A 19,152-nucleotide genomic window follows, 5' to 3' on the forward strand; every position below is an offset into this window, starting at 1 on the left:
CCTAGAGAAGGTGTCTCAAACTGATGACTGTGTGACTGCTATTTATAACGATGGCTGAAATAGTATCTATTCAAATTAATCCAAAGGCAGATTTGATTTACCTTTGCATACCAAATCAGCACCATCCCACTGTCCTTTGGCATTGCAGACTGCAGTCTGATTGCCACTTGCGATAAAATAACCATGAACACAACTGTAAGTAACTTTACTTCCATACGTGGTCTTGCTTGCAGATGTTGGACGTGTGTTTAGGATAGAAGGTGGAACCCCACAATCCACACCTATGGAGAGGACAAAAGAGGAAAAATAACTGTTCTGTCCAGAAGTAATGGTGGCAGCAGACCCATTTATCAGGTTCGTTTGCTGTTATCAACAAATTCTCTTCTCCTGCAGTCGTCCAATTCTTCCTCAAGTCCTCTGTGACACTCCCACCGCAGCTGACAGAACTGCATCTACTCCGGAGCTGCTTCTAAACTAAGTGAGTTCTGTCAGCCCTTCCTCTCAGCATGGCATGCAAGTCTGCGACTCCTTCCTCAACCTGGTTGCTAATACAAAGAGAATGTCCTGGGTTTTTATTGTCCTTACGAATCTCCTGATGTTGCGAACCAGATTAAGGGTGGTCTTCTGATTCTATACCATTTGCAGTGAGTCAGAGGGAGGCAGACAATCAAACTCTTTAGGAACTGAAATTTTAAAAAGTGCACAAAGACCAGAGAAATGCAAAGCCATAAAAAGGTAGCAACATGTGAGACAAATGCTTCTTCTTAAAGCAAGAGTCTACATGATGTTCAAAACACACTGTAACAGCAGATCTATTCACAAACACAGTAAATTGGCATTTACAAATGCACAAAACAAAGAAGTCAAGTAGCACAAAAATAGCAGTAAATTTGCTACCATGCCCGTTTTTCTTAAGCAATCAACTTTCTAAAAGGTTTTCATATTAGCATGACAAAACACTGTTATTCAACAGTTTAACTACACCTCTCCACATACAACACAACTCCCTAGAAAACTGACTTTTCACCTCAAATTTTTGTTATTAATATTTAAGGGAAGCTGTACTCTTAGAAGACACAATTTACATATATTTAAATCAAAAAAGAGGTACGTTCCACTTTCAGTGTCTTAATGTGAGGCCAGACATCTCACCAAGTTTGGCCTACCATCAATGATCAGTTTTTATCATCACATAAAATAAATTCCTAAATTAGCGTAGAAAGGAAGACAGAAGACAAACTTATTGATTTTGCTGAACAAGACAACATTACACCTGGCCAGGAGAAGTTCTTCAGTTAGCTGTGATAAAGACTCATCAGAGAATGAATAAATAAATAAATAAATAAATCAGGCATGCTAGTTTTACAAAAAGAGAAGTTTTACTTGAAATCCAGGAAAAGAAATTGCAATACAAAGGGGAAATAGTTTGTCATTTCAGACTCATGGGTTGTTTCCTGGGTTTTGAGGTGTTTTATTTCACTTAACAACTGGAAGTGTGCTCAGAAACTCCAAGCTGACCTACTGTTAGACTGCAGGAATTCAAAAAGTAACATGACCAAAATATCAATGAAGAATATTTAAAAAAAAATAAATGTTATCAATAATTCACGAGAGGTGCATTCCACAGGCTTTATTTAGGGACCTTTTGAGATTTTGGGCACTTCCTTTTTGTTTTTTAGTTCACTGTCCTTATTTGGGGGAAAAATATTATTTCAATTCCTTTATTTTCAATGTCAATGTATTTTGTTACTTAGCAGTAACTGCTACTAATAATTTAATATTAAATTCTTTAACCTTTTCTTTCTCATGAATTTTCTAGTGCTGTTTAATATTTCACTTTTTCCAGACATCCTCCTTTAGCATCCTTTTCCTTATTCATGCACACGTCCATAAATACTACATTCTGTCCACTCTCTAAAAATAAAGAAAGCAGGAAAGAATTGTACACCACTCTCTTCTCTAACTGATCATTTTCAGGATGACAATCTTCCTCTCCCCTGTAGAACTGTTACACTTCTCTTAACTAGCACTTCTAGTCTTAGTTAGCTAACGTGCAGACTTTCTGTCTACTCACAAGAGGAACACAGAGTCCTGCACTGGTGAGCAGTAGCATTTCACCAGAATGAGCAATCAGAACACCAAAGCAAGTAGAAGTTTTAAAGACGCTCGTGAGGAACTGCACGCTTCAGGTATCTAGAGTAGAGGGGTGGTACAGATGCTTCTTCTGCAGCTACAGTCAACCTTTGGAAAAAGCTTCACAAGCTGTCAGAGAAATAGTGTCTTTGCCTGAAAGGTCACTGATACCTTCCAACTCAGTGGCCTTTCCCACAAATTGCTACAGCAGTCTAGATGCTTGCTAGGCCTCAGCTGACAGACACAAGAACACGCTGTGGCATCTGTAAAAATGCAAGGGTCAGTATCAAAAATGTCATTACAGTAACAAAAAGAGGTGGCATGATTTTATTATACAATTACTAGAAAATAAGCTTGCTCTTGTAAAAGACCTTTGTAAAGAATCCTGACAGAAACAGTAATTCATTGTTGATGCTGCAAATGGTATATTGGCTTTGAAGTACACTCAAATTCAGAATCTACTGAATATGAAAATAGGTTCAACAACCTTCCTCCCCCCCCCCCAACCCCCTTTTTTATGCTATGTCTACTGCCTTTCACAAACACACTTTGCCATCCATATACCCCTTTAGTAGAGAATTTAGGAAAGATTTAAAACTACAAAAACTCTTCTCACCTTTACAGCGTAAAATGGCAGGCTCCCAAGCTTCCTTTGCAGTGCAATACGAGAACTTTCCCTCGTCGCTGTAAAACCCTTCTTCACATTCATAATGAACCGTACTGCCTGGTACCGAGCTGTAGTTTCCTACAATGTAGCCATGCTCCATTTCAGGAGGGGAGCCACATCCAATTTCTGCAAAAGATTGGGTTAAGAGCCTTCACAGCACAAAAATCGCAACAGACAACCACTTTAAGAGCTGACAGGACAGCCGCATCACAAAACTCGCCTACCCTGATCAATCTGAGGGCTCACCAAAGGAGAAGATTAAAGCTAAGGTGATGCTGTGGCCATGGTCTGAGGAACACCATGATCCAAGTACTGATCTACATCTTTACTAACATACAGCTGGAGCCACACACAACACCAAGTTGTGACAGTCTCGTTACAGCAGTGGTGGTATTATTCTTCAACCTGAGAGGCAGACTTCAGGCGCTAACAGACAGCTTTTTTTCCTCATGCACAGGGAAAGTGAGGTTCTACAGACAGGCTGGAATCAAATGCTCTGCCCCTTGGCCCCTGCAGCCCACTGAACCAGACTGGGGGCACACACAGAGCTCCTCCACTTTGCACAGTCAGCACCAACACACCGCAGGTGGAGGGGTTGGTTGGTGAGATGCAGCGCACTGCAATTCTGGTAAAACAAAGCAGAGAATTCCAGCTGAGAAAACTGGGCAAACTACAGGCAGTGAGTTTTACTGATGGTTCTTGCAATGACTGGGAAATGAGAGCTGCGTATAACCAAGGCAGTTCCTTCCAACTGGGTTCTTCAGGTACTCTGACAGCTACAGTAACACTGCTAGCCCTTTGCATCTGTGAAAACTAGAGGGGAAAGGAGGAACAGTTTCACACTGAAAGATTGTTTTCTGTTTTTTTTCCCCCTCACAGCAAGATAACCAGTGCAGTTTATTCATGCAGGTGGCAAAGTATGTAACAGATGGGTAAATTATTATTTTATTATTCCTCTCCCCTAGGCTTGTTTTACTCACTTGACCTTTCTCACAAGCTATTTATCCTCTCTTCCCTTCCCTTCAAGCAGTGTGATTACACAGGCAAGTGGATTATGCCATATTGCCTCCCTGTTCCGAAACTATGTCACCTTTATTGCACTATTAAACTTCTCTGATGCTGCACATCTGAATGACTGCCAAGAGTCTGTAGCAATCACAGCCCATGTTGACTCTAACACCTCGGTATTACTCGAAAAAGTTGAACCCAAGAAGAAGAAAAAAATAATCATACGACAGGTCAAGTCCGTGGAGAGGGCTTCTGTCCTGCTGCTTAAAAGCACAGGCCATAGCAGGTACTACCAGATCAAGACAAATTCAATTTTACCTGCTTGCGCACACAGCATCCAAAGACTCTCACCTTGGCATGAAACTTTGTTCCCATCTGGATGAAAAGAATGCGCTCCATTTTCTAATTTATAACCATCATTGCAATAACACTTGTAGCTTCCTTCAGTATTTACACATCTTGCATTGTGACCACACAGCCCAGACTCCTCACATTCATCTATATCTAAAAGTTCAGAGAAAAATATATACACATCATGCCAGATTTTAAAAAATTAATTACCATAGGACCCAACTTCAAAACAAATACAGCATTCCCTGAAGGGTTCTACGTAACTCCTGTTTGCTCTTCCGGGAAACAAAGGAGCTTATCATGCCTGCTGCTCAAGCATCTGCAAGGAGGACACTCTCAGAATTTTGTAGCTAGCTGTCTTTTAAAGTGTTTTTTGTTTCATCTGAAAAATAGTGTCTAATATATTTCTTGCTACAGCAATTCCAGAAAAATCCCATTGCTGCAAATATCTTAATCACAACAGTCCGTGAACTTAACAAGGAGCAGACTAATATCTTACATTAAACAAGAAGACAACATTCCAGGGGGAAAGATAAGTATCATCCTGTTTTCTTAAATCTAGATTCTTTTTCTGGAGATATTATTGATCAAGTGTGACTTTGAAGAAGTAATTTACAGTAACAGAGTAAAGAATGAAAAATTGAACCAATTCATAGCTGTTAGAACATAGATGTCAAATAAGTGTTTGCATCACACAGCAGAAAGTACTCTGATACAGTTTCAGGAAGTAAGTTCTGAAATGACTAGAAGGAAAGACTTGTGCAGTAGAAAATGAAGTTCTGGATTCCTGGTGATCAAGATTCCTTGTGTGTCTACCTGTACAGTTCGTGCCATCATTGGGAATAAATGTCTTGTTGTTGTTAGAGGCCCGGTATCCATCAAGGCAAACACAGTAAAAACTTCCATGCGTGTTATGACACAGCGTGTGATTTCCGCAGATCTTGTTGGCTCCTATCTGGCATTCGTCTTTATCTACAAGCAAATTTAAAATACATCAGAGAGATACTAAAAATTAGAATACCCACCTCGTCTCGCTCATTGTTATGCAATCAGACTTCCCCTTGCTGTTTTTCTTTCAGAGTTAATCGTGAGGTAAACACTGCTTGAAAAATGGAGTATTTAGACCAATAGAGGTTGTTGTTCCTGAATGAAACTGTGAATGAAGTTTCACGACACAGCTCAAGTTGACCTAAGGGTTGCTGAAATCAGGACTGCTCTTCCCTACGCTTCCTTCCAGCATGCACTGTCTGCACTTGTGGAACTTGTGCTGATCTTCCTCCATGCACTCAATTGGCAGAGAATTAACATGGCAAAATATGCAGCTTAATGAGATAACTGGGCCCAGTGGGTGTCAGTGCTTGTGGAGGAAGGGGAAAAGATGGAACGGAAGGTATCAGAGGTTGAGGACCTTCCCCCCTAAGCAGTGGTAAGTTGTTACATTCCCTGAGACACATTATTTGATGTCAGCCTCTGATTCCCATACTGATTTGGCATGTATGAGATAGTACTAAAAGGACAGTATTAATTACAGCCATAAAAAAGTGTTAAATAACACTCTTCATGTAAGATATTTACAGTTAAGAAATTTGTGTATATAGGCACACTGTTATTATGAACAGACCTTCAGCTTATAAAGCTAATTGTTAATTGTCCGGTAACCTGAGATAACTGGAAAAAATCAGTGAAGAATGACAATTTTAATTGTCAGCATTATTGTTTAGTTCTCAGTTCACAACGATTGAAAAGAATACTGAAGTGGAACCAACTTTTTGTTGTTGTTGTTTTGGAGCTAGGATAAAAAATTATTAAATAATCCATTCCAATACACTGCATTTTGAAAGCAAATGTTTTATAAAAGCCCTCATTTTCTGACACAAAATGAATTTACAATTCTTCATTATAGACTAGAAACTGAATAATAACTCAAAAACTGAGAATAAAACAATACTTACATTCAGTACAAGTGAAGTACTGCACACGGCTAGCCATTAAAAAAGAAAAAAGAAAACGCACACACACAGAAAAAAAACAATCCACACATATTCTATGTTTTGGAATTTCTGCCACGAAATCAGAAATTTCTTATTGTGTTTTGAAGAATTCAGTAATATTACCTAAGAAATGACATTTTAAGAACGTACAATTTCCTACCATTTTACTAACACATAGCCTACCTTGACAGTGGGTTCTTCCATTCCCCACAAATCCATAGTTACAGATACAGGCACTTTTTCCTTCAATTTGATGACATGTAGCATGAATGTGGCAAGTCGCGCAAACATCTGGAACTGATCGGTTCACAATTGCTTTAAGAACAAAAAGAAACAATTAAAACAACAACAACAAAACATAAAGCTGGTCTGCTATGGGTAAGTGGTACAGAGTTTGAAGTGGAGGTAAAATCCTGATCAGAATACATAGAATAAAATCCCATCTCCTTCTACCTCATTTTCAAACAGGCAGGAAAAACAAAGCCATAATATTCAGACACACCAACAAAGGAAGCGTAAACAAAATATCTATACTGGACAGTTTTCTCCATCCATCCATCTATTCTTTCACAGCAAACCAGCTTTTCATGACAGTTGTTAGCAAAGCTTATGTGACATATAATGAATAGCTCTATTCAATATTGTTAATCTCTCTCTACATTCATTTTCATTCCCCTTTTTTGGTTTTGTTTTCTTTTTCCTCGTTTGTTCCATCATTTTTTTTTCTTTCACTTACACATGGATGTTTGGACTATCCGTTGGTCTGCTGGTATCTTACATCATCCATATGTATATGGTATATAAGCTATTCATAAAACTGACGTTGAGAATGCTGCTACCACAGAAGTGACTTTATTAAAATCATCTTAGAAATTAATTTATCTTATGAGTAATTTAGCAGCTTATCACACAATACCTAATTTATGTAATTTGATAGGGATGTAAGCATTCATGAAACTAGCATAAAGTAAGAACTTACTCCCCTATTTGTACTCATACTTTTTGTGCATTATGTGCATTTCTGGTTTTTTTTGTTAGGTTGTTCCTGTTATCTTCAGACATGCACTCACTTTCCAAGCAACAAACCTCAGAACAGATGGTTTGAATGCAGACAAAAAGCCTGTATATGCTTACACCTGTTTTACATTTCTTAAAAGTAACACACAGTGCAGAGGTTGATACTGTCTCAGCATGCTGGTCACCGCAACGGGGACCTTCTACTTTTCTAAGACAGCTAGGACTGAGACGGATGGTGTGGTTGTTACAAAACACAAATCTGACAGCAAATGTTACACCTCTGACAAAATTCTGTGTGTTTCTACATAGTTTCCAAATAAGTAAACATGACTTGAAGTAGAAAGCAGCGGAAGACTCCAGCTAGCTTTTTTATGCCTCAAATTTATCAGAAGGGCAGTTTCCCTGTCCACGTGCACAGTGTTTTCGTTTTCCTTGGAGCTCACAGGAAGCACGACGGGCTCCCACTCCTAACTCCCAACACTTGCATACACTTTTCTGCTTGTGCTCCTGGCGAGAACAGAAAACAAAAACCTGTCAGCACCTCACGGTAGCCAACATCGATTAGAAAACTACTCTTAAAAACAGCCACGGTAAGAACTCCCTCGTGGTGCTTCAATCTTCTGATAAGAAATGGGAGTGTCTTCCTCAGATTGCTGCTCCGGGAGATAAAAAAAAAAAAAAAACACTTTTTTTTTTCCACCCCCTTACCTCTAAGAGACGAAGCTGCACAACTCACTCCCCTCAACAGCCCCCAGGGTCTCTCAGTGGGGCACAAGACCCGGCCCCCCCGGGAGCCCTTCTGAGGGCACCTTCCCAGCCGGGCCCGAGCTCCAGCCCCACAGCACGGCCCCTGCTCGACGCCACCACCCCGGGGACACCCTGGGGACACCGCGGGGACATCCCGAGGACACCGCGGGGACACCACCGCTCCCCAAACCCTCCGCTCCCGTCCCCTCCTCGCCCTTCCCGGCTTCGGCTGCGGGATGCCGCCCTCACGGCAGCGGCGGCGGCACATGGAGCCGGGCCGCACTTACCCCGCCGCCGCCCCGCACACGGAGCCAGCACCAGCGCCAGGACCACCAGCAGCGGCCGCAGGGCCCGGCCGCCCCCCGGGCTCATGTCCCCGCCGCCTCCGAGCCCCTCAGTGCTGCGCGGCCCCGGCGCCTCCGCATCCTCCCCGCCAGCTGCCGTCGCGCTGCCCCTAGCGCCTGCCCCCGGGACGGCCAACCCTTATCGCCGCCCCCGGCCTTCCCCTCGGACAGGCCCCTTTCCTCCCTCCGCCGAAGAGCCCTTGCCCACAAAACTTTCTCTCTCTTTTTTTTTTTTCTTCCTTTTTTTTTTTTTTTAATATATATATATACTTTTTCTCTTCGTTGGCACAACCCCTTCCTTCCCCAGGACGCCGCCTCTGCCCCAGGCGGGCGGGTGGCAGCGCTGATAAGGGCTCCGTGGTGGCCAGCCTTCGGGAAGGAGGGGGGCGAAGCGGAGGGAAGGGTTGTTTATGATTAGTGGGAAAGGGGGAAGCACCTCGGGAAGGTCACACCTCGCCCCGGGTGCCAGCCCCGCCATGCCACCGCCTGCCATGGAGTCCCCTTGCCCCCCCACAGGAGCTGGACAAAATGGCGGCGCTGCGCCCTTGGTGATGGCAGCTTGTGGGAAGCGGTGGCTTGACAGCTCTTGGGCCGCCGGCACGTCAGGTTTTATAAATTTAGCGTGAAGTACATACCTGTACTTGGAATCGAGGAGCACTTTTCCCCTTGTAGGCCTTCCTCAGCATACAGCAGTGTCCCCAGATGCTGTTTTTAATCAACACCAGCCATGCTGCCTGAAGTGGTTTCTGGTGTATGACCAATAATTCTCCTAAAGCTTATCACCACTGCAATAGAAAAGTGCCAAGGAGAAGAATGGGGGAAGCCTTACAAAGACAGATTTAGGCAACTTTTATACACTCTAATGAGCTTCCTGAAGGAGTTTACTCATGCACTGTGTTGGCTTTGCATTGATGCCACTAAGGCAGTCAAGCCTGCCATCGACACCGAGTTTAATTAATGTAACATCATCTTTCACTGCTGCATCTGCTGTGTTACAACAACAAAGACCAAACTGTGCATCTGATTTCAATGGAAATAAAATCCAGTTTCATAAAACTGCAATTTTTGTTATTTTTCTTTTATTTATATAAGGTGATCACTTCCTGTATTCCCAATTACTGTTCTGTCAGCTTAAGTATGCATACATTTTTAACCAGTTTCTGCTACCCTTAGTTATCTCAACCAGGACACTAAGTGACTTGATTCCCTGGCATTGGCCAAAGTCCTCACAAGTGATCCTGCTTTTAGAACAACATGCTATCGATGCTGGTACCACACATTTCTATCATAAGCTACTGGAGCTGAAGGCACACATTCGCAATGGTGGTAAGTAGTTTATCACTATAAGAGGTGATTCGGAGAGATGTTCTGCTCAATGTATTGGAAATGATTTGCAAATGACATGTTTTCCTCTTCCTTAGTAGCCAACCAAGATACAAAACCTCTGACACTTCAGTTTCTACTGTTCCTTTCATAAAGAGTAGTAGCAGCAACCTCTTATAATTATAAACACTTTATGCACTAGAGGGAAATATTATTATATTAATAAAGAGAATAAATTAAAAATAGAACATATAAACATTCTTTAAAGAAAGTTACAAGGAAATGTATTGATTGAAGAAAATACAAGACCTAGACTGGAAGAAAAAACTTGTTTGCTGATTAGTTTAAGACACTTCAGAACAAAATAATCAAGGCTACTTTAATTACATCTATGTTGTTTATATATTTACATTCAAAGCACAATCATAAGAAATAAGGGTCAAAAGGATGTTAGGTCATCTAATCCATTTTTCTGCTCTAACACAAGCTTGACTACATAAAATGATTCTTGACATACTTGTCTATCCTGATCTTTACCATGACAGTGATGTTGGATTCACAGCATTCACATGCAATCTATTCCAGTACTTTGCTCTGTTTGCAATCTGAAAATGCTAATCCAAGTTTAGTTAAAATAGTAAGTCTTTGTCCTGTTCACAACAGACTCCCAACAGTCTTTTTAATCTGGATGCAGATGTGAATCAGATACTGAAAAAAGTCACAGATCACATTTGGTCTGTTGTCACCTGCCAAGGTGCTGAGTTACTTTATTTACAAAGACAAAGATTCGGGAGAGTAAGGTAGAGATCAGTGTCACAAGATGCTGATCCATACAGCTTGGGCAAATTCAGCATATTTCATACAAAAATCTGTCTCATGAAAATACAGGAAAAGATACATAATTTCTGCTCCAGAGAGCATAAGATTTTTAATCTTTTCCCTGTCAAAGTTAAAGGATCTAGTTTGTAATGTTAATATTTCTCTTGACCCTAACAGCATTACATATCACTACCCGGCAGGCAACTATACCAGTATTTGCTTCCATTTCTCTTCTTTGTGATAAGAAAACAGTTGTGATGGTCAAAGTAATTGAATTCATTCAGAGACACATGGAAGTTTCCTGTGTGGCTTTTTCCTTGCAGGTGTCTAAATGGAGATAATTGAAAATCAAAAAAAGGCAAGCAGGATTAAACATCTTCTCAGTTGTCTGTATTTGTTCTGTCTTCTTTGCAGACAGTGAATGTCACTATGTCATTTAAATCACATTCATTTTGTAAGGATGTTTGGCAGAGATTACACTACTTATTCTGACATATAAAGACAAAATATTTGATAGTAACAGCTCTTTCAGCAATCAGATTTCTAAAAACACAGCAAACTTCTTCAGCCAGACTAAATAAATATAATTCATCCTTGTTAACAGATTACTTAGCTTTTCATAAAGCAGTTGCATTCTCTAACAGCTTGCTATCGAGCACTTCTTTCCAGCTGGCGATGAAGAGAGTAATGGTAACTTGACAGGAGGTTCTTTCTGCCTTCCTAGCCTATTTAAAAATGAGTCAGATTAATAACTGTTTTCTGGTTATCCACTTTATTTCCAGAATAGGCAACTGCAGTTGTTGAAACAGAAATAGCTGAAAAATTGGCTGTCCCTCTTCAGGTTATAACGGAAATGCTTTAGTAAATATTGCATGGAGGAAAAGCATTGTCCTGTAATGCATTTTGCTACAAAGCAAGTATTACCACTCAAGTTGTTTGCAGTGTATCTGTGTGTGCTCTCAGGTGCCATTTAATGCCATTATCTATGCCATTTGTCTCAACTCCTGACAAATGAAGCCAAGACCGGAAAAAAAAAAAAAAAAAAAAAAGAAATGGGATCTTTGTGAAAGAATTCAAGTGCAAGATACCTGAATTTGATCAAACCTTATTAAACCTTAAATATTGAATACTTCTGCAACACTTCCATGGAGGATAGGCCTTGGATGAAATAGACATCAGAGCATGCCATATACATTTCATAGCAAGAGCGTGTTAGGTGATAAAGCCTGCTGACCGTTGCTGCTAATCAGAAGAGCAGTTTTACAGAGCAAAAGGGCTGCTATCTGTGGGTTTTAGCATAGAAGTTGGAGTCCAAACTGAGCTTTGCCACAAGCTCACTGTGACCTCAGATAAGATAACCCCTTTCTGCCTGTCTTGGCTTCTCCCTCCCCCCTCTGCTGTGAAACTGGGAAAATATTCCTACAAGGGTGTCCCCAGGGTTAGTATCTTAAAAGTGGGTCTGAGGTGGTAGAATGTAAGCTATTCTGACAGAAGTTTTGATGTTACTAAAATCTGCCCCAATTTTTAAACTATAAGGATAGATAGAAGGACTTAGGCGCAATCAGTTTATGTGGAAGCACACTACTGTTGCTGGATCTAGCAAAATCATGCAAGAAGGCTGCTGACTTGACGCTGCTGCTGATTGTTCCATGCTGTTGCATGCAAGTTGTGTCATTCTGACAGCTATGCTGACTGAAGGTAATAGTTAAGAGGAGAGATGGAAAGCCACAAAGTAAAAGTAAAGAACAGAGTACCATGCAAAACAGCACTCCCTTCGTGTGTCATTTCAAAATTAAAAAACAAACAAACAGTGTTGTGATTTCTTGAATTCCAGATGGATGTACAGACATCTTTTCCTTTTTGATCGTAGAATACCAAGTAATATTGGAAGAGAAAGAACTGAGCAATGAGCTTAATGCTCCCTTTGCCATGTTTCCTGAACTTACCCACAAGAATTCTGGCTTTGTTATGCAGCTGTGCCAAACTTGGTAACAACTTCTAGTTATGGCAGCAATTCATGGTAATTTCTTCAATGGGTACAGGAAGAAAACCAAGTCCCATTCGTTATAAGTACTATCCTTCTCTCTCACCTTTAGCTTTGCTGCATTTAAAGGCAAGATCAGTGTATAAGTGCTACAATCATTAGATGGGGTATATGAAAACTTACTAAACTATGTTATCCATGAAAAGACATGCTTATGGGATTTTTGATTATGAGAAAGGAAAACAAATATTGATGAAATCCTATAAACCAAACAGTTCTCTTCAAGTATCTAAGGATTCCTTTCCTACAGCTGCTTCTTTCCCTACAGACCAACTATATTTTGTCACCAGGTAGTTTATTTGCATCAACGCTTTGTAGGACGGAAGAAAGAGGGAAGAATCTGATAATCAAACCTTTCATAGTAAGTACCTTGACCTTTGCTCTCAGAGTTGTTTCATAATCAATTCAGCTTTCAGATACTGTTTATCCATTGTAAAGAAACCTTTGTTATGTCAATTAGAAAGCACCTCAAAGTTACTGTATTTTTAGACTCTGGCAACACAAAGTCAACAGGATGACTTGGAGCCTCAGATTCATAATATTATGGATTCATTTTTGGCATACAAAGAGAGAGTGCTTTTGTTTGGTTAAAACAACAACATGAGCTCTGCTCTTTGGTCTTTCAGAATTCAATTAGGTATAACTCTATTATTTGTACATTTACTGGCAGTCAGAAGAGAAAAAGACCCTGGGTGAGGACATTCATGTGTTGTCATAAATTGCAATAAAGATATAAAATTGACGTTTCTAGGGAAAGAAAAGGTTACCTAGTCTTTTTTTGTTTTGTTTTGTTATTAATTGCAAAACTGACATCCTTGTTTCAAATACTTTATGATATTCCCACAAAACTCTTCAAGTCTATCAGCAATGCAGCTATCCAGAAATTGGCAATAAGATACCATTTATCACAATATTAAAGGTTGAATTCTATCTAGTAGTTAACATTTGTTATTGGACCACAAAAAGACAGTAGCTAAATGAGAAAATCATTGATCTTTATTGAGATTTTGCCTCCTACCTGCTTCTTTCCACCAGGAAAAGTATGTATTAATCAGTATTACCTAAATAAAAGCTAGTGAACTAGAGCTAGATATGCTTAAAGAGGATGGAAACTTCTCTATGGAAGCAGAAGAAAGTATTTTGGAGATAGATGTTATCAGTCTAAATGGCCCTGAAAATTTTGAAGAAAAGACAAACACAACGACACTGGTCAATTGTTTTCTACAGACCCAAGATCGGGGAGATTATTTTACATCACTTCTGATAAATTTGTGTAAAAATACATTTTGAATGTACTGCTTGTAAAATTACCAGAACATAAGCATTTAATACAAGTATTTGTTGGCTTTCAGAGAGATTTTTTTAAAGCATTGTCTAGGATTAAAATATGAAGATAGTACCAAAATGAAACCATTCTTTAATTATCCCTGGTACAATCTCAAAATTAGGCTAGTAAGTGTCATTGTAGATAACATAATAGCTAGGAAAACCAGAAAATGTATTTGAACCTCATACCTTCATGGAAAATCATCAAATGATAGAACAGCTTGGGTTGGAAAGGACCTTAAAGATCACCCAGTTCCAACCCCCCTGCCATAGGCAGGGTTGCCACGCACTAGATCACGTTGGCCAAGGCCCCATCCAGCCCAGCCTTGAATACCATCAGGGATGGGGCATCCACAGCTTCTCTGGGCAACCTGTTCCAGTGCCTCACCACCCTCTGAGTGAAGAATTCCCTCCTCACATCTAATCTAAATCTCCCTTCTTTTAGTTTAAAACCATTCCCCCTTATCCTGTCATTATCCAATTAGCAGAGTTGTTATCCATCTTTTTTATAAGCCCCCTTTAGAATCACAGAATCATTAAGGTTGGAAGAGACCTTCAAGATCATCTGGTCCAACCATCCCCCTATCACCAATGTCACCCACTAAGCCATGCCCCTAAGCACCACGTCCAACCTTTCCTTGAACACTCCCAGGGAAGGTGACGCCACCACCTCCCTGGGCAACCCGTCCCAATGCCTGACCACTCTTTCTGAGAAGAAATGTCTCCTCGTTTCTAACCTGAACCTCCCCTGGCACAACTTGAGGCCATTCCCTCTAGTCCTATCCCTAGTTACCTGTGAGAAGAGGCCGACCGCCAGCTCCCCACACCTTCCTTTCAGGTAGTTGTATTGAGCAATGAGGTCTCCCCTGAGCCTCCTCTTCTCCAGACTAAACACCCCCAGTGCCCTCAGCCGCTCCTCACAGGACTTGTGTTCCTGGCTCTTGACCAGCTTCGTAGCCCTTCTCTGGACAAGGTCACAACGAGGTCTCCCTGGAGCCTTCTCTTCTCTAGGCTGAACGGCCCCAGCCCTCTCAGCCTTTCTTCACAGGGGAGGTGCTCCAGCCCTCTGATCATCTTTGTATCCCTTCTCTGGACCCGCTCTAACAGCCCCACATCCCTCTTGTGCTGGGGGCCCCAGACCTGGACGCAGCACTCCAGGTGGGGCCTCACAAGGGCAGAGCAGAGCGGGACAATCACCTCCCTTGCCCTGCTGGCCACCCCTCTGTTGATGCAGCCCAGGACGCAGTTGGCCTTCTGGGCTGCAGGCACCCACTGCTGGCTCATGTCGAGCTTTTCGTTCACCAGAACCCCCAAGTCCTTCTCTGCAGGGCTGCTCTCAAGGAGTTCTTCTCCCAGTCTGTGCTCCTCTCTGGGATTGCCCTGGCCCAGGTGCAGCACCTTGTGCTGGGACTCGTTGAACCTCATTAGGTTCATGTGGGCCCACTTCTCCAGCCTGTCCAGGTCCCTCTGGATCACATCCCTTCCTTCTGTTGTGTGACTGCACTGCTCAGCTTGGTGTCATCTGCTAACTTGCTGAGGGTGTGCTTGATCCCACTGTCTATGTCACTGGTAAAGATAATAAAGAGTACTGGTCCCATGATGAACCCCTGAGGTGTCCGTCTATATCTTTAACAGGAGCCCTTTTTTTTTTTTTTTTTTTCCCCCCCCAATTCTAACAGGGCAAATTCCTACTTAGTTCTTTCTGCAGGAGAAAAAATCAGGGAATCATCACAGATGACAGTTTTCTGAAAAAAACTAGTAAACAAAAGTGGTTTTGATTTTGTTTTTTAAATAACCTATCGTGTGGAGTCCTGCCTGTGATAAAAAGTACAATGTAGAAGCACTGCAAGGAGTTGAATAGAATAAGAAAAAAAAGTTATGTGTGGAAGCTATTGCTTAATTGTGATCAACAAATGGTGAAATGTTTGGAAAAAAAAATAATAAACCATCGCTGTCAGGAAAACACTCAGAGATGTTTGTGTATTGGAAACACAGAAACACACATAGGCATTATTAACCTATCTTGTGTCCAAAGACAAATAGCTATATCTCGGAAATCATGAAATTAGAAGCAGCCTACCAGCCTTTATGGTTCTTTTTGTAACTCTTTGTACTTGTAAAGTGTCCCCTAATGACAGTCCAAGTGTTTCATTGCAGGTTACTATGCAATGGAAATATAGTGCATAACAACCGTGCTTTTCTAATGGTCTCTGAATTATATATTTGTCCAGCACAGCTCATCTCAGACAGAAGCTCTTCAAAACCTTAGGAATACAGATTTCTGAGCATATTTTTTACTCAAAACTACAACTTTTTTTTTTTTTTTTTTTTTTTAATAAATACATATATAACCTAGAAATTCAGCTTTCACTTAGTGATCCTTCTGTACTGATGATTCTACATATAATTACGCATAAAGTGAACACTTTAACCCATAGTAAATATTTAATAACTGGAATCAAAATCTTTGGCATGTTTTAAACTTTTCATAGCTTATCTTCCTGAGGAATGCATGGCCAGCTTACGTTCTATAATATTGCCCCTAAATTAACTGGACAAGGCAGACATAAAAATATGATACATACACAACTACTGTGTTCTTAGATTATTTTTCTGTCCTTGTTATTAGATTACACTTTACAGCTACAGAAGAGGCAAAGATTTTTTTATTTTTATTTTTTAAATCATGTATAATATTCATTTCAAAACTCCTGCTATAGTGTTACAGAGAGAAAGTGAGACAAATAAAACTTGTTAAACCCCTAAAAAAACATAAGCAAGAAATCAGGGTCTGTATTACAATGCATTGTCATAGCCTTTACATTTGAAGGCAAAAAAGTCCACACGTAAATATAAATCTTAACTAGAAAAATATACAGAAACCAACCACCAACAAACAAAACCACCCTCTCTCTCTATAAGAGACCTCGATGCAGGTAACATATGACTACTGTGCAGCTCTGTTAATGAGCTGCTGACACTTCATATTCTTTTTGCCTTCTTGGAGAACTTTCTGTACACCAGAAGAACTTGAGATTCAAATAATGGACGTCTGTAGTAACTAAATGACGACTTCCTATTTAGTTCTGCACTAGACTGAGGGTTTTGTTTTGTTTTTATTAAACCACCTCATCTAATTACAATTATGTAGTTTTTTAGTTCAGACCTATTTGAAGTACAACTAATTAATCTGTAACATTATAGAGCTACATAAATCAAATATCCCCATTTATAACTGCCTTAATATAACACAGTGGGTGTTAACTTAAGTCTTTTGATCTTCCTTTCAGTCTCCCTAGACAAAACCAGGGAGTGTTTTAAAGTTAGGCGGATGTTATGGTCCATTATTGGGAGTGTAAGTGAGAAGGTATGTATATTTAAGGTTAGCAGTGTGTTTTTTTTAGACTGGATCCTGGACTTTGGAGGGGAGAAAAAAATCAAGATTACTCAGCAGAATTTCTCAACGTACATTCAGCATCTTAATCAAGCCCATTGTTTCTATGCAATTGATCTGCAAAGTTATCAGCATTTTTCCTGTTAGATTACATGAGACAGTAAGTGAGTAAGATATCCCAGGCAAGACAGGATGTTGTTGCTAACGTCTGATGGTTGTGCCAGAGCTTTCAGAAGTAGTTTTGTGCTTATCTTTTTTATTTTCCATACGATGAGTGGCCATAATGACTGTAAAAATATTTTTCAGGGACCTTGATTAAAATCTGGTGCATCACAATAAAGACTTATAAACTCTTCCTTCCTATCTGACAAGTCTACCCTTCCTATAAAAGTGGGAGAATCTAAGCCCCACTGAATAACAAGCAGCTTCTATAACAGCTAACGATAAAGATAGGCGGTAGTCAAACAGCTTCCTCAAAGAAAAACAACTTACACCAGCAGCAGCCATGGTCCTGCACCAAATGCTAAATACAGGGCTCCATACAGGAAGTTCTTCATGAATCTTTTTGTGTATTTTAGCATTTATAGAACGTCCTGAAGGAGAAATCAGCCCAGACCATCTTTTAGCAGACAGGCTGTGTAAGTGTCAACCCAGTGCAAGAAGAGAAAAAAAAAAAAAAGATACTTATGTTATTAAAAGTCTTAGCATCAAGAAGTATGGTGTTGTGTATTAACCTTGATATCCCTGTGGTTGAATTAACATCAAAAGCTTTTATTCTGGAAGGAGCTTAAAGGTAAGAACTCAAACAGCATAACCCACTACCAGTTACTCTTGAAACTGAAGACACTCATTTATCAACAAACTTAAAAACTGGATTTCAACATGGTTGAAATTGGGATCCATCTCCTATCAAAATCTTTAACTAGTCCAGTACCTATTAGACCACTGAAGTCTCTGAGAAAAGTGGTAAATGTGTTGAAACATATAAGGGAAAAACATGAACAGTGAGACCATTTATGCGCTTGTCAAGATAATTAGAGCCTCAGCAAGAGAGAATTTGAAGCTATCCAGTCACTCTGAGAATACACACACAAAAAGGAAAATGATACATAATGCAACCAAACTTTGTATACTAAGGAAACTGTAGAGCAACTTATGGTCAATGTATACGACAGAGTGAGTACTCAGGTAACAAATCCTTTTCAAAAACTTAATGTGCTCTTAAGTAGAAAAACTGCTTACATTTTTAAAAGAGGAAACTTAGTTGCATAACTTACAAGGTATTTCCAAATTTGTTGACCAGATGAGTTAAATTCCGCATACACAGGGACGGCATTTTGCTGAACACACTGTGTTGCAGGTACTGAATCTCATATTGCCATTGGGCAACTTGGCCATGGGAAAGAATTGGAAATAAGAGGGGAGAGAACAGGCTGGAAGTGCTGAAAAATCAGCTAGTGACATTCCAGTGTTCTTTTATAAGATCTAAATCTCTTAATTTCCATCCTTTCTTCACACTTGACTTAAAGTTTTCAGTTAGAAAAGAACCCAACTAGAACTGGACAACTAATGTCTCCCTCTCAAGCTATTTGGGAACGTTCTACTGATATCATCACTTATCTGTCTTGTATAACCAATGTAGAATTGGGTCTAAGGGAAATTGCATCTCCAGCTTTCTTCTATTTTTAGGCCCAAAACCTCTGAGTTCTTGAAAGTTGTAATAGATCAAATGCCACTCTTCAGGCAGATCAAACTTTTCAGAAAAAGTTAGATTATCTCTTGAACATTAGAAAGGAAATTTGTTTAAATGTGCAAACTTTTTTAATGTAGACTTTTCAAAGGTAGGACAAGGGGTCTCAATCATTTAAGTTTTGAAATCACTACCTTAAAGAAGTCTGTCCTTTTTGTGAGTGGACAATTTTGCCTTTTTTTTTTTTTTTTTTTTTTGGTAGCACCCAAGCTGAATCCATGGTTGACAGCAAAGGCAT

The 19,152-nt window shown here is 40.2% G+C and overlaps 1 protein-coding gene across 2 annotated transcripts in view; it reads right to left on the reverse strand.

Annotated features, from left to right (window-relative positions):
- Nucleotides 1-8,455, reverse strand: part of SUSD1 (sushi domain containing 1) — a 48,337-nt gene extending 39,882 nt beyond the window's left edge. For both annotated transcript variants that reach the window (XR_005815249.1, XM_040541084.1), the window contains exons 1-6: nt 8,202-8,455; nt 6,334-6,465; nt 4,976-5,131; nt 4,160-4,312; nt 2,750-2,926; nt 102-281 (exon numbers count right to left, since the gene is read on the reverse strand). Coding sequence is in view for 1 of the 2 variants with exons in the window: in XM_040541084.1 (XP_040397018.1) it covers nt 102-281; nt 2,750-2,926; nt 4,160-4,312; nt 4,976-5,131; nt 6,334-6,465; nt 8,202-8,286 (883 nt within the window). In the remaining variant the exon portion in view is untranslated. The remainder of the gene's footprint in view (nt 1-101; nt 282-2,749; nt 2,927-4,159; nt 4,313-4,975; nt 5,132-6,333; nt 6,466-8,201) is intronic.
- Between the last annotated feature and the right edge of the window lie 10,697 nt (nt 8,456-19,152).

This window comes from Cygnus olor, chromosome Z, assembly GCF_009769625.2.
Source record: "Cygnus olor isolate bCygOlo1 chromosome Z, bCygOlo1.pri.v2, whole genome shotgun sequence".
Lineage (NCBI taxonomy): Eukaryota > Metazoa > Chordata > Aves > Anseriformes > Anatidae > Cygnus > Cygnus olor.